Below are 17,497 nucleotides of genomic sequence, written 5' to 3'. Positions count from 1 at the left end.
TGCCCAGGATCTGCTAAAGCTTCAGGTTAATATTTGCATGTTTCCAAAACCTCAGCTGAGGTACTTGTACCAGGATCCAGAGGTATCCTGTCTAATCTTATCAGTGGTGCAGAGTCCATCAGGGTACTGGGGGTCAGCGGAGATTAGAGAGTCTCGTGTTCAATCAGCACGAGCCCCAATCACTCCTCAGATCTATGTGCACTTCAGGGCAGTGGCACTCGTGATTCATAAACTCATTAATGCTTTCTCAATTAGACAGATGAGTTCGATCTGTGATCTCTTCTATCCCACTGATATTCTCCAATACATTAGTGGATAGAATGAAAATGGAAGTGTTTGAGTGCCAAAGCAACACACGTAACTGCTTCTTTATTATTACTGAGACAAGACTAATAAAACCAATTCATTTATAAAAACACTAAACTCCAAATATTTATTGGGTGCAAAAAGGCATCACAATGAGTGAACTGGCGAGTGATACATTTCTCCATGGGTGGAACCATGCAGGACACAGAATGGAGAGCACCAAGAGCAGCCTGCAACCTAACAAGGCTGTGGTTCTTTATTAACCACCAGGCTAGCATCAAGTGAGCAATGTTCAACACAGGCATCAGCAAAACAACACATAGGTTAAGGTCCCCTCTGCCAAACCTAATAGAATCATTAACCCTCAAATAACAGAAGAAAGGATGTCTGTGAATTTTTGCAATGACAGCATATTAAGATACAGACAGAGATAGCTATTCTGCCGTGTACCTTGATCGCAGACAATCTGATAAGTCACTGTAGAAGACATGGAGATAATGTATCAGGGGTTACAATAATCAGGGGTTGATGGGTAAGATGAAGGAAATCACTTAGTGAGAATAAACTGGCTACACAATCTTGAGCCATAGACTACAGAATAACTTAGGCTAACTTAACAAGCACAGAGAGAGATTTTGTCAGCCACATTGATTAGTCTGTCCTCAGACCTAGAAGAGTGGGACCAATGTGTGTTTTCATTTAGACAATTTGCTTTTTATGGTGACTGCAGCACTGCAGGTGCACTGCATAGGTCTTGCATTTCACACCAGTAGAATGTAAATGTCCATAGGCCACTCCCCTGTTCAAACCCTACAGCTGCTACTATTTCTCAAGAGATAATGGCACTGTCCTGGGAGAGTAAGTCACAGTCAGTACACATTTAAATCTCTTCAGCTCAACCGCTTATTCCATAGATTTCTTCTGGACAACCAGTGGGGAATCTCATTTATATAAGTGTGATGAGAGGAGAATCATCTTGATCAATATTGTCATCATCAACACCATCGATAGGTTATGAATTCAGACTGCAAGTAAAAATGGTGCTGTGTTTACACGGGTTTATTTTCAACGTCACCAGATAGGGTTGTGCAGTCATAATCGTATGGTTGATACACACGAGGCATTCTGGAATCCCGGTTTTAAAAGGACGCCCCCACGAGCCAATGACAGTGGTGGGACAGCGTTTAGCCCCCTCCCCTTTCGAGACGCGCCCCCAACTGACCTTCCCTCTTCGGTGCAGAAGTCTTCAGAGACACCGGGCTGGCTTTTAAAGAGAGGGGGTGGTATGAATAGTGTCATTTAGTAATTGAACGGGGCATACAGAGGAGCCGCGGCGGCCACGTTCAGTTATATCTCCTCTGCCTATACCTTTGTAGATAGCACCACTTACATCTTTTAGTTTATTTTTAACCTCTAGTAAAACACAGTATACCTCGTTTAAAATGTACCGGTATTTCGGGGAAGCACTCACCCGTGGAGTAGGTAATGCTCTGGCCTCGGGATGTGTCGATTCGGCTCTGCCAGCTTCCGCATCTTTGATGCGGGTGCGCCACTACAGCGAGGCCGCTGGAGAAAAACAAGATGACCCTAATTTTTTTAAGATGGTTGAGGGCTTTTTTGACCGTGGTGCTGCTATTGTGGAAGACAAGCTGATTGAAGACTTGGGAAAATCAAAAGAAACTCCGGAACAGAAGAGGAAACGAGTGCGTGGAATTCTCAGGATCATAAAGCCTTGCAACCACGTACTGAGTGTATCTTTCCCAATCAAACGTGACAACGGCGAATGGGAAGTGATTGAGGGATACCGGGCGCAACACAGTCAACACAGAACGCCCTGCAAAGGCGGTAAGTGAGTGCATGACTCTCTTTTACAGGTGAAACATTAGTCCTGCTAGTGGTATGATAGTCCTCAACAAATATTAGCTAATGGCTAATGATGGAGAAATTCATCACGAACACCCAATTCAACTGGTTTCCCGGTAACGTTAGGCGCACTGTTATACGTGGACTCTCTTTCATAGGCCTGTTAAGTATAATCTGATGGTAGGATACTTATTTGTGATTTACTGTATATCGTTCACCATGCATTAGCCTAAGCATGCATAGGCCTGTCAGGCTATACTGATTATTGCTATTTGTTTAGACACTAGGCGGCCTGGTTATTTCGTCAGTTTACTAGCATGACAAGGCAAGACCATTTCCCGGCTGTGCTCCACACAGAAAATCTCTATCAAAACTAAGCAACAGGTTGCTAAGGACTGTACAGAACACCCAGTTTCAGTTTCGTCAAAGCTCGAACGACAAAACTCCGACTCTCTGTCTCTCATTAGACACCACATGTCAATCAAATGTTAAGTGTCACCATTTCTTTTGAAACATGGACATTTAAAATGCGGCACTTGCTGCGTCTCGGCACGCACTAGTTTCTCCGTCTCTGTCCCCGCGTTTCCCAATTAAGAGCGAGTGTATCATAAAGTATCGGCCAAAGTGTATTCTGACGACAGCTGAAGGACCTTGTCACGGATCTTTACAAATACAGAAAACACCATGTACGCTGTATGTGTGCTGTTTTAACAGCTTTCATTAAAATCACTTGAATGCAGCAGCTGCACTGACATCACTGGTCAGATCCTGAAGCTCATTGGCCACACATAATTATGGCATCAACAGCTTCTCAAAGACCAGTGGTCAGGTCTTTTCCCTTGATGACCTGTAGATGGCAGCTTCAACTGAGACCACCTTGTACAACATGAGGTCTGAGGACACCAGAAATGTGACAGAGACCTGTGAGGGGTGACGCATTGCATGATGGGTAGTTGGCAGGAACAGAGTTCATGTGTGCAAGGTGAGCATTTTTGCTTACAGAGGACTTATGAGGCAATCCCAAGTGTGACTGTATGACAGAGAGAGAGGCTCCAGGACCTCACTCTCTGAGATCTAGATCTAGCTGCTCACCAAATAGTCCTTTGACCCTGTTGTGAATTCAAATCACTAACCGGGTTTGATCCCTGTTGTCTGCCCATTAGTTGTCATGTATTCTCATGGATTCATTCACATTTCATCCCAGTCCATGTCCACTTCTGTTCGCGTAGGCCTATCATGAAACATAACAACATTTTGGTCAATTTGATTATGCTCTGGGGGGTTGAAAAACAGCACACTAGTCATGACAACAGACAAACTACAGAAAACACGTTATGACATTGAACCCAAATGAGGCCAACAGTTCAGTTTTTGTATGCTGTATTTAGCACGGCCATTGAATCTTCAGTAGTTCTTTTCTCTCTCTCAGTGACACGTTACATTTATATTTAGCCCACTCACTGGAAGTCCATGCTCCTTACAGTTGCCATAAGGCTTCAGGAATGTCCAATCACGAGTGGAACTACAACTAAGTAATTTACAAATTATCATAGGCCAACCGCATGCTCTCAAGGTCAGAGTGGAAACCGTTAGCCTACCCAGAAAAGTTTCCTGGCCTATCGTTTTAAAACTTGCTGACAGAATAGTATTGGTGCTGCAGCCATTGGCTGAATGGTGGAAAATATGTAAGCGTATTTCTTTTTTTACTTTTTGTGCTAACACAGCTGGTATACTTGGCAGGCAGAAGCAGCATTCTGCTTCTTTAAGTACGATGGGAAGTGCAACTGTTTATCAAGAGGTTGTTGCGCGGAGGTGTTATACAAATAGGGGGTTATGAATGTGATCTCTGTCAGGGTTTGGGTTAGGTTTACAATTGTTAAGCTGGTAGAGGAACTGTTGTGTGTTAATCATTCCCCCTAAAACCTTAAGGGGTGTGTTGGTAGCAACCTTTGGCCTCCTGATGTTCTTAGTAGCACACGGACGTCATTGCCCAAGGTCAGTTTGCCAAGGACAGTTTGGGAATTGACGCAATTGATAATCTAGGTTACTCTGGGACCATAGTGAATTTAGCTACCACCTTCAATTTAAGTCCATGCTAAGTGAGCACCTGCGGAATAGCCTAAGCAATTTAGGGCTTAAACTCCATGTATGTAGGTGGTGTGCTCTTTCAGAAAGGGCTTATGATGGTTTATTTGGTAGAATGAGTGAGCAAGAAAATAATTTTTGTCTTCTGGGATGTCTCAATGACTGCAAGATTTAGTTTGAAGTGCTAGCCTAGCTAATGTTTTCTATCAAATGTCCAGAGGCATTGCCTGTACCATTTTAGTGAAGCTGTTTTGTGCATACCCATGACCTCTGGAGAAACCTCTTTCAGTGTACCATAAGCAAAAATGTTAAGGCCAATCAGGCAGGTCATGTGTTCTAACAGAGTAAGATACAAGGGGAATGCTAACCCAGAGTATGATATAATGGGAACGCTAACCCTAAGGCAGAGTAAGATATAAAGGGGGAATGCATCTCTCATCGCGTAGATTTGTTCTCCTGCAAAGCTGTCACATCCCACATAGAGTTTCTCCATGTCCATCATCATTCTTATCTGAATTACAAAATTATGAATTACAAAGAATTATATAATTTGTGCTCACTTGGGTGGATTTATTGTTCCTTACCTATCCCCTTCTTAAGATATTAGCATGCTACACTTGCTACACACACATACTCATCCAGTCTGCACTCTGCAGACATCCACTGACTCTTTGGCCTACGATGTGTAGCTTTGCAAAATCGATTGAACCCAGTGCTGTCTAAAACACTATGTTTGTGAGGGTCCACAGGACTGATTTTCCCATTGTCTCAATGAAACGTTCTGGTGTGAATCCTCTCCACAGGTATCCGCTACAGTATGGACGTGTCTGTGGATGAGGTCAAAGCCTTGGCTTCCCTGATGACATACAAGTGTGCTGTGGTTGGTAAGTTTCCCCCCTCCTCCATGCTAGCATAGCCTTCAAGCACATTTTTGAAAGCTTCCTCTGCTTTTAGAGTTACCCAGTATCACTGAGTTACCCAGTATCACTGTTGCCTGTGCACTGAGTATAATGTATATTGAAATACTATACATTTTCAAGGCTTTCTGGCTGATTTCTTAATAATGCTCTGGCTAATGAAATGTCATTCTCTCGTCAGATGTGCCATTCGGTGGAGCTAAAGCCGGCGTTAAGATCAACACCAAGAATTACTCAGTAAGTGTTCTGTGAGAATGTGAAGAAGAACGACAACCCAATTTATACAGCAATAACGGTCTGAATTATTAGCTGTGAACTGAAAAGGACAAATGTCCGACGAAAACGCATTAGCATTCGCAGAGACAAACATGTCAGTCGCTCCCCAAGTGCGGAGAAAAACATGTGCGCTGCAGCGTCAATAAGAGGCCCATGCATCACCCCCTAATTCAGTCAGCCATCTCTGTGCTCTTAGTAATTGTGTTTCTCTTCAGGTCTTTTGCGCTTGTCAAAGAGCTCTTTCTCCTCTTCCAGTGCTCAGTGTGCCAGAAAGACAAAGGGGCCTGGAAATGGCCTCTGGCTGTTATGGCTTGTTTTTGTGACCTGAGAGACTCCGGGACGGAATCCGAATAAAATAAATGAGTTGCTTTCTCATGCACATGAACGCCACATCTCTATTAGTGAGTTCCTAATGAGAGATGTGCTGTTCGAAACGCTGCTAAAGCCTGCTCTGCTCTGCAGACACGTGGGTCTTCTGCTCCTATTCCTTGTCGTATTGAATCTGCTTTTGAAGGATAGGAGATGACATTGCTCTGCCAGAGGGTTCCTCTCCTCCCGTCACCCCTCCTGTCACCCCTCCTCCCTCACGCCCCTCCCCCTACTGGCTCAGCACCAGCCCAGGCTGCAGCTCAATTTTCAGCCCCTCTCTTCTGCCTGCATCTTTGAGCCGGTCGGGCAGATTTTTCCAGTCTTGCTGTTAGGGTTAGGGTTAGTTAATATTCAACCCCCCTGTTCTGTGATAGATGATTTTTGACAACCGGGCCAATCTGTCCCAGCCTGCCAGAACTTGACAATGTTTGCTGTAGCCTTGAAATGTAATTCAGAGGATCAGTGAACTATGGAGAGGAGGCTGAGTCAATCCCTTTTAATATCATTTCAAGCAATGACCATTCATGATGCCCCTAGTCCATATACACCCTTGTGGAGGGTGTCCACACAACAATGAGCTTTCTGAGATTGGTTTAAAAAAAATGGCTGACTAGACGTGTAGCAGTGTAAAGCCTGATATGGCGTTGAGTTTCATTAGCATCACCTGCCAGTAGAGCAAGAGCTGCTGTTGGCTGCTTTGAGGCAAGGGAATAGGCCAAAACAAGGGCTCTATTATGCCTTTGTTATCAGAAGCTCTAATCAGCTTGTGCATTAAAGGGCAACAGAAACTGGCTCTGTATTCAGGCGTTTTAGCCAACTGTGCTGTTGTCAGAAGCTAACCTGTTTCATCAGTAGCTGTTGTAATAGACCACTGACAGTTAATGGTCAAGAGGGAGGTTTCGTATGGTCTGACTTCTTTATTTTCTGTCATGTGACTGTGAAACTGCAAACACTTTCAGGAAAGATGAAATCATGCTGTGGTCATCATTAAACCTTCCTGTATTTGTCCCGTTGTGTTGAATAGGACAACGAGCTGGAGAAGATCACCAGACGCTTCACCATCGAGTTGGCCAAGAAGGGATTCATTGGTGAGTTTCCAGTTAGATTTAATTTCATGCATTACAAGTAGAATCTCTTTTCCCTTGAAAAGCACTTTTCCAGAAACCTGAACCAGACGTTATCACTGCATCAACTAAAGACTTACCTGAGGGAAAGGATGCACGTTGATCTCTGCCAGGATGTCTGTTGTTCTGTTCCATTTTTACACCCATAAAGACAGAATGCCACCTTGAACTGAAGTGTCCTTCTATAAAAATAAAAACATTTGTTTCAAAAAGACAGGCCCTCTCCTTACCTGATGGGGTTCACAGCTTTGCCTTGAAGCTAAAATATCCACTGTGCTCTCTGCCCCCTCCCTCCCCCTCTTGTGAAGCTGTTTTTGGAAAAGCATTCAGGGGGCAAGGCTGTGGCAGCATTTGTGCCCTCACGAAGAGGCTCACACACACATGGCCCCCGTCTGTGTGAATACTCACTTGTTTTCTCTACTCACTGTAGTTCAGAGTGTGTTTGTGTGTGTCTGTTTGTCTTTGTTGATGCTTGTGTGTGTGTGATATGAGTGGGGTTAAGAGTTTGTTCCCCATTATGTACCAAATAATAGTTTGTGTTTGTGTGTATATCCATGTTGGTGTAGCCAGTCTAAACACAGTAGGTGATTTTATCTAGTGCAGTGTAACATTTGACAGTCAGAGGTGGTTATAGCAGTGTCCCTGTTTGGGTCTGTTACGTAAGAGACTTATCAGGTAACTGCCAATTTAGACTTTCATTGTAGAGAGCAACTTTGGTATTCAGTCAATGTCACAAATGAACGTGGCTGTTAATGTGCACCTGATGGGCCTCCTGTGTGGCTGGGTGTAACCTGAGTGTCTGCCCACATGACCACCATCAGTATTCTTAACTCTCCACCTCCCCTCCCACTCGCCTGTCTGACAGCTGCTCACAGGCAATAACCACCCCCTCTCTCTCTTTCTCTCTCCCTCTCTCCCCCCTCCACCCTCCCTCCCTATCAGGGCCTGGCATTGATGTCCCCGCCCCCGACATGAGCACTGGAGAGAGAGAGATGTCCTGGATCGCCGACACCTATGCCAACACTATTGCCCACACTGTAAGAGGCTCCAGGATGTTTCTATGATGGGGGGGGGGGGGGGGGGGCTGGGACTTGGTTATTAGGAGGTGTTGCGTGCAACGCAGTGTTGAGTGAGGCCTTTGGAGCGTCAGGTTTAATTTGATAGGAGATGATGCTTTCCCTCAGCAGCTGTTTAAAGGAGCAGGACCACAAGCACTAAGCCCCTAGCAGCACGCTATAATCTGCTGTCATTGTTAGTGTGTGTCTGACAGACACAAACACACACACACACACACCCACAAATATCAAGGCACTTCATAGTGTCTCAATTATCTGTGTGTCTGATTGCTGAGACACCCTCAGAATCACTTCCATTATAATTCTAATATAGACTTTTTTCAGACTTTTAATCTAGGCGACACACTTCTCATTCCTCTTGTGTATCTAGCAGATAAGCACACAGGCTTACCCTCTCCTCTTAATCGTTCTATTGTTCTTAAAAACAAAGGTTTACCTAGAAACACGGAAACTATTCTTTGAAAAGACATGCACATCCTAGAAATCTTAGTCATGTCCTTGATGACAGAGCGTAGTAAATTTGGAATGTGGCTCAGAAGGTTCAGAAGATGGCCTTGCTCAGTGGAACATTGAGACCTGCAGTCTCCATTCCTGTCATGCAGTTTAGTTTAGCATGAGAATGTGCTCCATCTAGTCCTCTTCTCAGCTCCAGGTGCTGATCTGGCCTTAAACCTACTTGGCACACTCACTCCCCAGCCCTTCCACGGTTCACTCTCACACCTCTCTTAAATAAAACTGACTTCACCACACACACACACACACACACACACACACACACACACACACACACACACACACCCTAATGACAGCAGAATTGCCCTGTCCTTAGATCACCCTGTCTAGTGGTGTCAAGTGGACCAGGCCTATCCTTATGTAACCTTCCCGTAAATATCCTGTGCCACACAGGACTCCCAAATATGATCCATGTTTGCCACCAGCCTGTTAGAGATTGCAGGTGTATAGCTCATAGAACTGTATCCATGACTCCAGCCTGTTAGAGATTGCAGGTGTATAGCTCATAGAACTGTATCCATGACTCCTGCCTGTTAGAGATAGCAGGTGTATAGCTGATAGAGGTGTATCCATGACTCCTGCCTCCATGTGCCGTTAATCTATTAGACGGTGTCATATTTTTTCCTCTTTAAGCGGCTTTCATATATCAGAAGCCTTTTTTATGGTTTTGCATGTTATGGTGAACTCAGATAGTCAGTAGTAATGGATGTGTGTGTTGGTGTGTCTCCACAGGACATCAACGCCCATGCGTGTGTTACCGGCAAGCCCATCAGCCAGGGTGGAATCCATGGCAGGATCTCTGCCACCGGTCGCGGAGTCTTCCACGGAATTGAGAACTTCATCAATGAGGCATCATACATGAGCATGGTGGGACTCACACCTGGCTGCCAGGACAAGACCTTTATCATTCAGGTACGCAACATCTTACACACTTACTCACTCTCACCCCCACAATTAAACAGATGTTAGTTGTTGTGAAACATTTGAAATAACGCGGATGATGACTGACGACACCTCAGCAGCGATGGGATGAATGTAGATTTTTCTCATCATTTCTACATTTAATCCTTAAAGATGCAGTCTGCGATTTGGTTTCTTGGTGATCTTTAAGCTCAACAGCCAGTCAAATGACATCCCTCCCTTCCATGCTCCTGAAGCACCATGTTGATTGGCTGGAATTGGTCATGGCTTGGTCTGAGCCACTATGTTTGTTGTCCATTTACAAAGAGTTTTTTTTTTGTGCAAACATTGAACAGACAAAAAGAATAAGGGATTAGAATCGTTGACTGTTCCTTTAAGTAAACATCTGATTAAATTATATGAAAATACAACTAACAACAGCCTCCCGCCACTGTGCCTGTCCTACTATGACTGAGCATAGTCCAGTGGAGGCTTATATAGACCCAGCTCTAGGAAGCAGTGCTACCTAAACAGATAGGTAACTCTGTGCCGAAAGACCTGGAACAAAAAAAATAAATAAAAATAAAAAAAACTAAACCAGAAAGAGGCACAATTTTTTTTATTTTCAATTCCAGTACATTTTACTACATTAGATATCCATTTTAGTTTTTAATGACCAATTAAAGTAGAGATATATTGAATATTTGCAGTGTGTACCATATGAATTAGAGACATTTTGCATCTTAAAGTGATCTAACAGTTAAAGAAAGCACATCATTCTTCATAAACAACCAGGAGAACTTCAAGGGTCTTTTTTTTTTCATACTAATTCAAAGAAAGCTCTTATTTTGTCTGGGATGCAGCCTTGGATTGCTGTTGTTGTCGCAAATGTAGTCACTACTAACATACTACCTACATGCTTAACATGAACAACAATACTGTGACCTCCATCTACCTTTATTCACACTGCAATGAATCGTGTCAAGTTCAAAACGTATACAAAAGACTTAAAGTAGAAACTGAAATGCCACATACACTCAAAACTATTTCTCCCCGTTATGAAATTATTATTACTGATTATAATCCTATACACTTTATGTCAAATTCATCTAAATGCTCTTCATGGTTCTCTAGCTGTCTAGGCTCTGTGAATGGGAAACAAACATAGTAGCTCGGACTCGGCTACGAACAATCCCAGCCAATCAACAAGGTGTTTTGGGAGCACGGAAGGGAGGGGTGTAATTTGATTGGCTGTTTAGCTTTAATATTGGCAACCTCTTCCAAAACCGAAACCAATTCGTGGACTACATCTTACGACATCTGTGGTTAAATGTTATTTTATATGTTTGATCTTCTCGCCTTGTTGAGTGGGACATATTCATGGAGTAATATCTGTGATGTGTTTCTATTAGGAGCAATGGCATGTTTTATCATTTCCTATGGCTCATTATCAGTGTTAGACAAGTGGAACATGTCAGACAGCTGAAACAGTACAAACTTGTTTGTGACAAACAGTGTTTAACATCCCCTCTGCAGAAAGGCCAGGCTTGACAGGGTGCCGACTGTTAGATTTGGTGTGTGAGCAGCTGTCTCGCTGCTAGTTGCGTGACATGTTCTCTAAACCCGTGGCACAGTCCTTCCTCAAACTCTGGGAATGTTCCCTGTCAGCACACACACAGCTCTCACTTCCTAGAAAAAAGAGACTTGTGTTAAAAGTCACTTCCTCTAGTTACACGCATTCTCCTGCCAGAACTCTCACCTCATGCACAGCTTTAGATCACTCTTCAAAGGTCTGGAGGGCAGCCCCCCCCGTCCCTCGATCAGACTGCATAGCTCTGCGTATGCCGATACAAGAGATTAAGATTCAGATCCCTTCGATCGGAGCACCAGACGGCATGGGGCCTCTGTCTTCACTGCTGACGTCTGTGTGTGATTGGTTAGGGAGGGGCTGGAATTAATCTCTGCTCTTCAATCAGAGATTATGTCCCTTCCAAATGACTTTTTCTTAGAGATTTACTGATGCGCTCGGAAGGAGGTCCTTGGTTCTTATATCCAAAGCTTTAGATTTGTTTGGGGGGTGGGGGGGTTGAAAAGAGGGAGGGACAGAGAGCTATATGTGAGAGCTGAGATTGTACAAACGGGGGAGGCTAGGAGAGGTGACTGAAAGGTGAGAGTTGAAGTTGACTTTGGAGTGCCCTCTAGTGGCTTTAAAAAGAGGTACCAGTGTGGACTCTATGATGTCTGCAGTAGAGGTAAATATCCACTAGGGGGAAGTAGTGGTTTGTCACTGAGAAAAAAAAAAACATCTTCAAGAGTGAAAGCATTGAGTTCTTAGTTGATCTAATCTATTTGAAGTGCTCCAATCAAAGCTCACAAAGTAGGGTGTAATGCAATATGTACCAGTGTTCATATTCCTTCATTGTGTTCCCAACAGGGCTTTGGTAATGTGGGTCTGCACTCCATGCGTTACCTGCACCGTTACGGTGCCAAGTGTGTTGGAGTGGCTGAGATTGACGGTAGCATCTATAACCCCAATGGGATGGACCCCAAAGAGCTGGAGGACTACAAGCTGGTAAGTCTCTACAGTGTCTGCCATAGATTTCAGTTTTGTTTCACATAAATGATGTGTAAGGGTCTGTCAACAATTATCCATTGTTGGTATTTTCATTTGTGTATATTTATGTTTTTTTGTTCAGTATGTGATGGTTCCTATTTTACTGCTCTTGATCTGTTTGATGCACGTTATTTTTGGCATAGCGTTAGATTCTTAAAATAACCTGTCCCTTCATCCCTTTACAGCAACATGGCACCGTTGTGGGCTTCCCCAACTCCACTCCCTATGAGGGCAGCCTCCTGGAGGCCCCGTGCGACATCCTCATCCCTGCCGCCGGGGAGAAGCAGCTCACCGCCAGGAATGCCCACAAAATCCAGGCCAAGGTCAGAGTTCATCCCTGACTTGTGTTCATATCCACACAGCCTCTGTCTCTTGTCTCTCCTGTCTCTCAGCCCCCTCTCTTCAGTGTCTCGTCCCTGATGCATGATTCCTTATGTAACACAGGCTGCATAGTGCTGTGGCTTAAACATAGCATGAGAGAGATCCAATGTAGGTCATGATTAAGACACCCGGTCTGCCCACCTCACCCTAACCCTCTTCAGAGAGAGATCTAATGTAGGTCATGGTATAGACACCCGGTCTGCCCACCTCACCCTAACCCTATTCAGAGTGAGATCTAATGTAGGTCTTGGTATTGGACACCCGGTGGAATTGCATGGAAGAGTAGGCTACATTTCTGTAGATTGCATATGACGATGTGGCCATGCCTATGAATGGTAGTTTTGCAGCAGAGGTGCCTCTTTAGAATAGAGTAACTGCATGAGCGAGAACATCCTAGTTTGATAAAGTTCATTATTTCCACTTGGCTCTTGACCATGTATGTTTTTGTTCTTGGTGCTTGGCTCCAGATTATTGCAGAGGGTGCTAATGGACCTACCACCCCTGATGCTGACAAAATCTTCCTGGAGAGGAACATCATGGTCATTCCGGTGAGATCCTCTCTCAGTTTCCTCAGAACCATTTAAAGGCTGTAGAAGAATAAAAGTGCTGACATGTACATCTGATTAGTGATTGATACATCCATGAATGCATTCCTGATATTCTTGTGTCTGTCTCATTGGTTCTGTGACAGGACATGTACTTGAACGCCGGTGGTGTGACCGTCTCATACTTTGAGTGGCTCAAGAACCTCAACCATGTGAGCTATGGCCGTTTGACCTTCAAATATGAACGGGACTCCAACTACCACCTGCTCAGTAAGTCAAGGGGGCTTTTTCAGTTTCTTTCTAGTGTTTTTACTGTCTCTGCTCAGTTTCTTTACAGTGTTTATACTGTCTGCTCAGTTTCTTTACAGTGTTTATACTGTCTGCTCTGCTCCATGTCTTGCATGCACATAACTGTGCGTTCTGGTCTTAGCTGTTAAGAGCTGTTGCATTTGTCAACCTGCAAACATATTCAAGCCCTCTCTCTTCCTTTTCAGTGTCTGTCCAGGAGAGCTTGGAAAGGAAGTTTGGAAAACAAGGAGGACCAATCCCAGTTGTTCCCACCTCTGACTTCCAGGCCAGAGTGGCTGTAAGTGTGTGTGTGTGTGTGTGTGTGTGTGTGTGTGTGTGTGTGTGTGAGAATCATATTCAGTCCATATAGAACACCAGTTGGGTGTATATTCATTAACTTCACACAGAATGTTTGGTGTGTGAGCAGCTGTCTCGCTGCTAGTTGCGTGACCTGTTCTCTAAACCCGTGGCACAGTCCAGTTCTGACATTTGTGAAACTCTTCTCTCCAGGGTGCCTCTGAGAAGGACATTGTGCATTCAGGTCTGGCCTACACTATGGAGAGGTCTGCCAGGGTAAGTCATCACACCTGCACCCTTAGTGTCCATTGACACTCCTTACAGTTGGGAATTCACTGGATGTTGCTCCCGGCATGTTCAAAAGTGACTCATGCCTCATCTGGGTGTCCCATCAAACGCATCCCTCTGGGTGTTTCTCTTGTGCTTGGCAGTCTGATGTTACTAAACATCTGTTAATTACGATGCCCAGCCTTGCCCTTAAGCTGTGCTGTGGCTGCACTGATCCACCCTTGTTTACGCTCAGGATCTTGCTCATGGTGGTAAACTGGCAAAATGATTTAGCTAAATTAGCTTTAGTTCCACCTTTGCATGCCGGACTTCCCTCGTTGCCAGTTGCCCGTCAATGAAATTAGGGCCCTATGTTCTTTCTCTGTGAAGCTGCTCTGTCAGAATGTAACCCAAGTCTAGCTGAGCTGGTCAGGGAGATACGCAGGGTTCCATAACATTCCTGACTAGCGTAGATGGGTGTAATTGCCTTGCTCAAAGGTCTGAGGCATTGATGAGCGTAGATAGGTGGCATTGCCTTGCTTAAAGGCCTGAGACATACATGAGCGTAGATGGGTGTAATTGCCTTGCTTAAAGGGAAGTGAGCCTTTGGAGAAGTCCAGCTGTTCAATGCTTCAAAAATAGGCCGCTCCCCAATATGCATGGATGGTTTCATAGGTCTTCACATATGAGGAAATAAATATTTGACTCTCTTCCTACAGCAAATTATGCGCACTGGCCACAAACACAATCTGGGGTTGGACCTGAGGACTGCAGCCTACGTCAACGCCATTGAGAAAGTCTTCAAGGTGTACAACGAGGCAGGGCTGACCTTCACATAAGCACCTGAGTCTTCACTCCACCCTGCCGTCCATAATAGCCGAGAAACACCCAGCTGCCCTGCCTGACCCTCCTACGCCAATGTCCCTCCTGTTCCAAGGCTGACATACAAACAGTCTCCCCTGATGCTATCTTCATCCTCTGCTCAACAATATCTGCTCTAAATATTGAATATCATGTCCAAACAAGATTTCCCTGCTGAACTCCTAATTTTTTTGTGATGTATGTATAATGCATTTTGTTTTCCGCAGACATTTTTGTAAACTGGGCTCATCCTGTATCGGTTTCAAGCCTGCTGTTGCCTGTTTCTAATGTTTTTTGCAGTAGAAGGGGGTTAATAATATAACCACAGATTATGCTTTTCAAGTGGTTGTCATTTTATACCCTGAAGCATCGTAGCACCAACAACCGAAAGCGACTTTGCCAGTTCAGAAGGTAGCCCTTCCTCCTGTATCCTGTTTTGTTCGGTAGTGTTCATATCACCACAATGAAGAGGCCTTAGCTCTCCAAGATGGAGGTCAAGTTTTTGTATTTTACATTTCATTTACATTTGAAAACCTTTCCCCCCTCACATATCAGCAGACGTCATATCCTGATAGTACTTTGGCTGGACCCTCTACTCATTTAGCTTAGACGCACTTTCTCCATGCTGTGCAACTGACTGCATCAATGGCAAAAATGTTAAGAATACTTCTGGGATCCAACCGTTTGATTGTGAATGGGTTGAGCTAGGTTAGCCAAAACTGTCTGCAGATAAAATGTCTCGATGCAGGTTAGTCTGCAGATGAAACGAATCGATGCAGCTTAGTCTGCAGATGAAACGTCTCGATGCAGGATAGTCTGCAGATGAAACAAATCGATGCAGGTTAGTCTGCAGATGAAACGTCTCGATGCAGGATAGTCTGCAGATGAAACGTCTCGATGCAGGATAGTCTGCAGATGAAACGTCTCGATGCAGGATAGTCTGCAGATGAAACGTCTCGATGCAGGATAGTCTGCAGATGAAACGTCTCGATGCAGGTTAGTCTGCAGATGAAACGTCTCGATGCAGGATAGTCTGCAGATGAAACGTCTCGATGCAGGATAGTCTGCAGATGAAACGTCTCGATGCAGGATGGTCTGGAGATGAAAGGAGTCCTTAATGGGATCAAGGGGCAGCTGACACGTCGCTTTGTGAAATTTGTATCGCCGTTTTGTTGAAAATAAATAATGTGGAACAATGACAATGGTGGATAGTTTATTGTGTTATTTGTTGGTCCTCTTACCTATTAACACTATCTTTTATTGCAGTATTTTTTTCAATCATCTTCACACACATCTTTGGTGCAAAATGCAGTACAACCACCAAAACTTCAATCAAAGTTACTCATGCTGCCGTAGCTTTAGCAAATGTTCTCTCTCAGGAAGACTACTTTGTCATTCAAAGTTCAATTACCTAAAAAAACACAGACAACTTGAAGCATTGCAAAATTAATAATATTATGTGTTGCTGTTCAGTGTTGCATTGCAAAAGAAAAGAAACATGTATGACGCCTCGTAAACGTAAAATATGCAATATAAAATTAAACTAATTATGAAATTCAGCGTTATGCCTCAAGAAAGCTCCATGCTATTTTTTTTGTGGTACACTATAGCACAAAAAAAGTGTGCAGACACTTTTCTTTCCCAATACAGTAAAGGAAACAACAACACATGAGACAACTTCTAGAAGTGGTGTTAAGAATGATGGTTATAATACAGTGGTGTGGTGAACATGAAGGTCAGAAGGCCTACATGCAGAAAGGCCAAATTACCAGGCAGAGAGGCCTGTGTGTAGAGATGAAGGTCAGGCCAAACAGAGAGGCCTAATTTCTCAAAACAAGATCATACAGTTTTCAACAGGTGCAGACTAACAGAGACAGCCAAATATGAATTAAAAGGTTTATGCATAAGGGGATGCGGAATTCATCAAAGAGCAGGTTCCCACGACAGAGGGGTGAACCTACCGATAAGGTAATATACGCTCTTTTAAGAGCCAGCACCTGGAAAAGTGTGTCTGGCAACAAGTGAGTGAGAATTTTCTGAGCGTGGATACAAATATTTAGGTTTGAGAGAATATTTTGGTTGGTTCAATTTGGATACGTTTTAGGCTTTTGATTGGAAAAGCATAGTGACGGAATATGCCCTTTAAAAAGTTGGACCACCACTCTCGATTTGAATGAAATGTCTGCAAGATTGAATAAAACTTCAGTTCATCACATTCAGTCTTCTGACTCTGATTGAGTATCAACTCTAAGATTTGAAGAGGTTGTTTTCGCTACCACAGTGTCCTGCAGCCCTAATGCAGATCCATGGGGACATTTTTTTAGACTTGGAATTTGGAGTACTACAACATTCTCCCTTGCCTTGAATCTTAAGAAACACTCTTTAGCACATCTTCTCAAGTAGCTGACCTGAGTTCAATTCCTAGGCAATGCAAGATGCTACTGTAAGTCACTTTCGATAGACATATTTGTTGTAGTTGCCTTTTTTGGTCACTCTGTGTCATTGATGGCCCATGACTTTGATATGAAGCAGTATTAGTGGGAACATGTCTACAGTGACACCTACATCTTTATTTTTCCTTCATACATTTAAACGCAAATGCTGTACTACACCACCACTGTTGTATAGTAAAGTTGGTAACAAGACTGCCTTGAATTTCCGAAGAAGTTGTCCTTGACTGCATTTTGTATCTAAGCAATGGAAAAGTAGCCAGAGTTTAGTTCACATAGTCTACTGATATGTTGGATGTGTTAAGTGTCTGAGAAAGTGTACACGGTATTGAACCAAGTGTGAAAATGATTTGAAAAAATTGTAA

General features: G+C 43.8%; 1 protein-coding gene across 1 annotated transcript; it reads left to right on the top strand.

Annotated features, from left to right (window-relative positions):
* The first annotated feature begins 1,567 nt into the window (after nt 1–1,567).
* On the top strand, nt 1,568–15,884 carry glud1b (glutamate dehydrogenase 1b). Its single transcript, XM_080851611.1, has 13 exons — nt 1,568–2,151; nt 5,058–5,138; nt 5,353–5,408; nt 6,841–6,904; nt 7,883–7,977; nt 9,262–9,441; nt 11,864–12,001; nt 12,229–12,366; nt 12,892–12,972; nt 13,116–13,239; nt 13,464–13,555; nt 13,768–13,830; nt 14,541–15,884. Exons 1-13 carry the CDS (start codon nt 1,749–1,751, stop codon nt 14,658–14,660), a joined length of 1,635 nt encoding a protein of 544 aa, XP_080707737.1. The 5' UTR covers nt 1,568–1,748; the 3' UTR covers nt 14,661–15,884.
* The last annotated feature ends 1,613 nt before the right edge of the window (nt 15,885–17,497 follow it).

Source organism: Sprattus sprattus (assembly GCF_963457725.1).
Source record: "Sprattus sprattus genome assembly, chromosome: 14".
In the NCBI taxonomy this organism is placed as follows: domain Eukaryota; kingdom Metazoa; phylum Chordata; class Actinopteri; order Clupeiformes; family Clupeidae; genus Sprattus; species Sprattus sprattus.
The sequence above is the reverse complement of the archived record's forward strand: the minus strand, read 5'-3'. Positions and strand labels throughout refer to the sequence as shown.